This window comes from Nuphar pumila, chromosome 15 (genome assembly GCF_984573655.1).
Source record: "Nuphar pumila chromosome 15, dmNupPumi1.hap1.1, whole genome shotgun sequence".
NCBI classification, from domain to species: domain Eukaryota; kingdom Viridiplantae; phylum Streptophyta; class Magnoliopsida; order Nymphaeales; family Nymphaeaceae; genus Nuphar; species Nuphar pumila.
Window position 1 is genome coordinate 21,298,597 of NC_143263.1, and position 7,713 is coordinate 21,306,309.

At 35.4% G+C, this 7,713-nt stretch overlaps 1 protein-coding gene across 1 annotated transcript; it reads right to left on the reverse strand.

Moving 5' to 3' along the window:
• Window positions 1-2,151: 2,151 nt before the first annotated feature.
• LOC149814763 (small polypeptide DEVIL 19-like) lies at window positions 2,152-2,340 on the reverse strand. The gene has a single exon (XM_089990422.1). It carries the CDS (start codon window positions 2,338-2,340, stop codon window positions 2,152-2,154), a length of 189 nt encoding a protein of 62 aa, XP_089846548.1.
• Window positions 2,341-7,713: the final 5,373 nt, after the last annotated feature.

The window sequence follows — 7,713 nt, forward strand, 5'->3', positions numbered from 1 at the left end:
CACTGGTGAAAGATGTCATTTTTTGGTGATCCAATTGTATGGATGTTCTGGTATAATTCATTTGCTAGGAACTGGCCTTTGGTTTGTATTTTTCTAATGGACACTATGACTTTATAATGTTTTAAGTTTAAAAATTTGTGGACCATTGATTTTTTAAGCCTTAAAGAAATCTACCTATCTGGTCAAACAATCCAAAGCTAGTTCCCACTAATTCGTCCATGTATAACACATCTATCTGATCACATTAAAATAAATTAAAAAAATGGTGAAAATTGGTGTGCACTGTGATCACAGTTAAATCGCTCATTCTCTCTCTCTAGTTTATATTTTGATACTAATGAAGGTATGAAACTATTGAGTTGAAAATCATAGGTTAAAGCTGTGTCAATTCTGTCTGACTACATAGATGTATTCAACCTGGTTTGTTTGATAACTATCAAACATTGGATCATGTTTTTTCAATGTAAAAATATGATATTTTGAATCATAATATGTTTGATATATTGTGGGCCATCGATTAAGCCCTTAAGAACCTGCCTATGTCACAATCACATGATTTCAAACTCCTTTTTCTACTAGACAAACAATATAGATCACATTTATAGGGTCTGATCTATAAAAAAATCTGAAAAATATGAAAAGAAGGTGATTACCACTAAATAGTTTCATACTTTCATTATTACCAAACACACACACACACACACATATATAACATTAAACTAGTTGTATTTAACATAAGATGCATTTAACTTATTAAAATGATTAAAATAACCTTAAAAGTAATGTGTTTTTTAAAATTTATGGCTACATTTTTGCGCATTATGAGTTTTTTGGTTTTGAAGGGAACTAAAAAATCAAATACCTTTTTCAAAAAAATTAAAAAGATAACTTTACAAACTTAAATATGCAAAGTTATTGTTATTTTTTTCACTACAAAAGGTAGCCATGCATTTAGAAAATGTCATTATTTTTAAGAGCATTTTAGTTATTTCAAAAAGTTGAATGCATCTAATTTTAAATACAACCAGCTTAATGTTAGATAAACCTTATATATATATATATATATATATATATATATATATATATATATATAAGTTGCATCTTCTCAATCAGAATTCATAGATGCACTCAACATAGTTTATTTGATAGGAATCATGTTTTTTGACATGAAATAATATTTTTAAGCCATAAAATTTTGGTACATTTTGAGCAGTCGATTTTTGAAAATCTTGAAAAGCCTACATATAGGTCACAATCACATGATCTAAAACTTGTTTTAGACTAAAAAATGCATGTAGATCGTATCTATAGGTTCTGGTCAACAAAAACTCAAGAATTAAAAAAAATAAAGCTTTTATTAGGTGGAGATAGTTGCTCTGCTACCATTATATATGTGAGTAATATCTAGGTTCCAGACCATTTATGTCCCAGACCCTTTAAAAATTCATTTGCATGTGCGTTTTGCTTAATCCAAACTTATAAATGTATTTATCACTACTTATTTACTAAGAACCATGCCATCACTTTAGGCCGGGCTTATGTCCACGTTAGTGACTATGAAATGCTCAAAAAGTCACTTGTTAAACTGACAAAATTAACCCCATGACATTTTAGTGAAAGGTACGATCTGTGGTGTCACAATTATGAACTAACAACAGAAATGCCCATTATAAGAGAAGAACTAAAAAGAAAAAATCAATTTATCGGAATGTATTTGTATTAATTATCATATATCTTCATGACCTAGAAGTACATGCCAAAAGAGGAGGAAAAATAGAAAAGTGATATGAATCTCTTGGATCTCCATAATCCATATGCCCTCACTTTTCTTTTTCATCTACACCCCAAGTACATCAACAACATTACAAAAAGATAGAGAACAGAGCCTAGAAGAAGGAAAAGAGCTCTTCTTTATATATGAGAGTTGTAGTGTAAGATTATCTCCATGACTGTCAAAAACCCAGACCATCCAAGCACTCTTGGAGAAACCCATCAAGATCTGGCAAAAAGGATGCACCTTCCAAACAGCCACGAACCAGCTTCTAGCAAAAAGGGGTTGAAAACCTCCAACTAAAACGTCTTCTTTGGAGTGTATGCTAAGACTATACTCATCTTTACATCAGATCTCCTGAGATCGAGTGCCACAATGTCTTAATCATCTCCATGGATGTACCAACACAGCAGCATTGTAGCACACCTGCGAAGGATGTAGAGCCGGGCTCGCTGCTCCTTGGCTAGCCGGGCGCACCGCCTTGTGAAACAGTTTTGCTTTGATGACGACGAGCTCGGTGTGCTTAGGTATTTGATGGTGGAAGAAGTATAGACATCGGTGGTGGCCATTTTTTTTTTAGCTCAGAGGGTAAAGGCCCAGAGGTTGGCCAAGACCTCTCCTTGCTAAGCCTTTTTAGCAGGAGCGAATGAATACGAGAAGGAGATCTAATGGCTGTTGGGGATCGGGTAGTTATATAAGGGAAGGGTGGACTGAGCATCAGAAGTTTGGGTTATTAAAATTACGGGTGGGATTAGTGTAAGGCGTGGGGAAGTGGGAGAGAAGGGGAGGGTTGCATGAGGCTCAGGCTTGGGAGGCGGGCCAACAGTTGGCCACTTAGTGGAGCCAGTGGGCGCGTGTGCTTTCCTACGCAACCTCGCTCTTTGTTATTTTTATTGTGGTGGAGTATCCCCTAGGGTTTGACCCAACACTCCTTCGCATTGTTCATCCGGCGACTGCGCTATTTTCATCTTGGATGTTTTCCTTTTCGTAGTTTGCACTCGTGTGTGTATGCGTCTAAGACGGGAAGAGAGAAAGGAGAAAAAAAGAATGTATGCATGCCCTTGCACACCGAAGCCGGTTATATGTTTTCCCTTCGAAGATGGCCGTTAGCCACACTGCGTGTTCGGGGGTCCCAATGAGCACCACGTATATAAGCTCATGAAGCTCGTATCCTCGTGTGTATCAGCATCACTTAGCATCGTAATCTGGTGCGATTGCAAAGACATAAGTACCCTTTCTCGCCATTCTTGTCATAAAACGACGGTTCAGGATGATGACAAAAATGTCCTCCATTCAAAAAAAGGGAAACGACGGTTTAAGATCCTTCATGTAGAAAAGTGAAACGCCGGTTCGAGAATGATGTTAACTCTTTAAAGTCCAAACATTCCATTTTTGACTTAAGCAGTAAACTTTTGCACCATCTGCTATAACAGGAGCTTTCTTTGACGATGCAAACTTTGTCGTCGTCTGCTATCACCGGACTGACCGAACCCTCATTTGGCGTCGTCTGCTGTCGTCGGAGCATCCTTTGCCATCATCTGCTGCCGTCGGAGCACCATTTTCCGTCGTCTGTTGTCGTCGGAGCATCCTTTGCCATCGACTGTGCAGTGGCAACATCGTTGCCACCATCGATTGTGTCTACCTTTTGGGTGTTTCTCCTCCATTGTGGGATTATCAAGGTTTTGTTATGCAAACAAATCAATTTATAAATATGAATGCTAAATCTTACAACTGGTTTTACTATTCATGCTAAATAACACCTATTTTCATACTGAAACAAATTGATTTGTACCTATCCACCTTCTGGGCGTCGAAAAACAGTTAGCACGATTTGTTCTTATGAAGGCCAAACAATTCAATGATGTGTACTTATGAAGGCTAAATTTCTACAACAATTTGTATGTTTGATGCAACAATGATTTATACGTTTGAAATAATAACAATTTAATGAAGCTACCATAATTTGTACTTAAGTTTGATAAATCGTACAACAATGTATACATATGAAGCCAAACGTTACAACGATATGTACTTATGAAGGTTGCGATTTATACAACGATTTGTAAGTTTGAAGCAACAACGATTTATACATTTAAAGCACTAGCGATGTGTATTTATGAAGTTACCTTGATTTGTACTTAAGTTTGCTAAATCTTACAAAAATGTTTACTTATGAAGCCAAATATTGCGATGATTTGTAATGTTGGTGATTGTGTAACGAATGAGATAATTTATATTATTATATACTTAGGGAGGCGGTTGTAACATATAATGATGGAGTTAAATTTGTGTGTTGTGCAAGTTAGCAATGACTACAATTCGTAAGACAAAAAATCTCCCTTCGTTCTATGGGATAAATATTAGAAAAGTTATCCGTCAGTCCCATCTATATGAGCGTTATGAAAGGTACCAAAATATAATGAAGATTGAGAATGATAAAGCTAAGGACAAAGCGTTGGAATTGTATTATGCGGAGGATTATCCATCAGATATTGAGGATGAAGAGCAAAGGAAGAATGAGGAAGAACTAAAGATGAAGAAGAAGGATGACGAAGAGAAGAAAAAGCAAAGGAAGAAGGAGGAGGAGAATGAAAGGCAAATGAAGAAAATGCAAATGAAGAAGGGGGATGAGGAGAGGGAAAGACAAAAAAAGAATAAGGAACAGGAGGAGAGTGAAAGGCAATTGAAGAAGAAGGAGGAGGAAGAAAAAGAAAGGCAACTAATGAAGCAGAAATATTTTGAAAAGCAAAGGAGGATAAGGCAAATGAAGAATGAAGCGGGGGAGAGGGAAAGACAAAAAAAGAATAAAGAGGAGGAGGAGGAGGAGAGAGAAATGCAATTGAAGAAGAAGGAGGAGAAAGAGAAGGAAAGACAAATGATGAAGATAGAAGAGGAAATGCAAAGGAAGAAGCATCAGGATGCCTTTTAGGGTTATAGTACAATTAGTGCATCCATAGTTCACTCACCTACTTCATCCCAATACTCAGGTGATCAACATGGTCTTCTGTCTAAAGCTTCATAAGAAGCCATCCCAATGGTGGCATGATAAGTATTGTTATAGACAAATTTTGCAAGTACCACATATATGTCCTAATCGCCCAATCTAAAGCATAGGCTCGTAGTATGCCTTTTAGGGTCTGAATAGTTCTTTCCGACTGGCCATCAGTTTGGAGATGAAAAAACCATGCATGCATGTTTTTCATAACTTTATGCACTTTTGGCACCATATTGGTTCTTTTCAATGATTTGTTCATTCATGAGCATTAATGTCTTCATGCATGTTTTTTATGATTTATAGCATATTATTATCACATGCCACATAACATATTCATACACTTATAGCACCACATTGGTTCTTTTAAACCACTTGCTCATTCATGAGCATTTACTTGTGCATTCATGCTTTTCATGACTTATTGCACATCATAATCGCATGCCACATATCATAACATCATACAACACATCATAACAAAATTTAAAAGCTTAGCATTCAGAAGATGGCATAAGCACACTACCTTAATATGCCCACATATTGTTCATTTGTATATCACATGTTTCATGCATTCAACAAAATAATCTGCTAACTCGGGATTGATAACACAAAAATTTATCTATCATTAGAAATTTTGTAATAAATCATATAGAACGATTTAGGCTACGGAATTTTAACTGAAGGTACTTACACATGGTATATACATATAAGAAAAAACCCAAACCTTAACTCATTACATAATAGAAAATAAAAGTTTTTATAACATAGACCATTTTCTGATTACAGAACAGTCTTGTCCAATTCTGTCTCTCAAATGAAAAATCTGTTATAAATCATTTAGAAAGAATTAGATTCTAAACATTTTACTGTGGGTGGCTTGATATGTCAAATTCAAGCTCACAGAAATCAAAAATTTAATTTGATTCCATCGAAGAGTTAAAAAATCTTAAATAATATTGTTTTTGTTATTTGACATAACGAGTTCCAGAAAAGTACATATTATATACCAACTTTCTTGAATTTTTGTTTCCAACCCATTAAGAATCAATCTCTAAGTTTTTAATTGTGTTCTTCCATATCTATAATAACACACCTTTAAATCTTAGCAACATATTCTAAGTATTCTGAAAGATGATTTTTACAAAATATTTTGTCTTCATAGACTTATTGTCAAGATAGAATTTCTATGCCGACTTGCAGATGGCATATCTCTCAATCTACAAATCATTCGAGTCTGAGATTTAATCTAGGATTACTTTCATATGTATGGAACATCCTCACAAATTTTCAGCATTTATGGGTCTACGATTTGGGAGAAACAAATTTATCATTCTTTCTGGTCGGATCAAAATACACAAAACAAAATATAGTTTTTCAACAATCAACCAAAAAATTCATGATTTCAAAAAGAACTTCAAGAAAAACTATCCAACAAATTTGAAAACTATCAAGAACACACTAGATTTATTCATACACATATATATCATGCTACATAAATAGAAATCCACCACATAACATGAATATAACCCAAAAATCAATCACTTTTCAAGAGAAAGCATGTTTTCTCTATACTACAAATACCAATCTTTTATACAAAAGAAATCATGGTTTTAAAATCTTCATGTACCACACAATATCAGTTCTTACGTGCATCTAGGCTTATATATGTGTTGATACACATCTAGGGATCATCACGCATCATGCTCATGTATTCTAGCACTTTATACACACACAAGTAAATGTGTATCTACTTTAAAATTGTTAGATCTTACGAATGATCTTCCCAAAATCATTTCCTTTGATCAACGCCTTCTACCACAGCTACACGCTTAATAAAGATGCAATCACCCTAGACGCCAATGGAGGTTCTTCTCTTCCAAAGAGGGGCATAAGAGAGGTATTATAGAGAGAAAAAGAGAGAGAGATAGGGGCATGTTAGAGGAAGGGAGGAAGCTACTCTTTAAATAATCTTCCTTATAAGGTTACCTTATTGAATAAGGAAATCCCTTTGTAACTCTTAGCTTATTAGGATTTCTAATAATTTATAATTCCTAGCTAATTTAGATTCTTAATGAAATTTAGGATTAAGTATATTTTAAGGTTAAATTTTTTGAGCATTCTAGAGAGGATGATTGGTCAACATAACTACCACTAATAGGGCCCTAATGTTACCTTTCGTAGGTGAGGAGGTGCTTCTCTGCACTTTGGAGATACTAGAAGGGCTTGGGCCCTTAGAAAAGGTAGATGATCAGATCCACGAGTCTTATCCACATGTGAACTCAGAGACGAGAGAATAAAATATGTGAGAGAGGAGAGAGACAATAGAGAGAGATGTCAATGAGGGTAGGAATGTTTGGAGAAAGAGAAAGGAAGGGGGGCGGATAGAGAGAGAGACTGGAGAAAAAAATAACTTTATTTCATTAATCAATTGGGTTCTTTGGCCTTTTATTTATAGAGTGGAGGCCAGTAGTCTAATCTTAAACCAACTATAACTTCACAAAGAACCCTACTAAGAACAAGAAACTTAATAAGAGATAGGATCTTAGAGGCCAATTTCTATTAGGACTCCTACATTAACTAAAACTCCTAAACAATTAAGACTCTAGCTAATTAATGATTAATTATTTTTTTGAAAGATTCAAGAAGCCTCTTAAAGTGGGGGACGTCCCATGCTGATCTCCTACTTCACACCCCCTATATGGGCCCCTCCTGTTGACTTTGGTTGTGACACATGTCAGGTCCCTCTTCCTCTAGATTAGTATATGTGAACTTTGACTTTTCAACATGTGAATAAGTTATCTCAGCTGTCACATCACCCTTATAAGTCTCACCTAAGTTTGGACGACCCTCACTACCTGCAAAAAAAGGCATGTGGATTTTGGAGCTCGAATCTATACCACCACCTGAAATTCGGTCTAACAAATGATCATGATATGACTGCACTATAGAT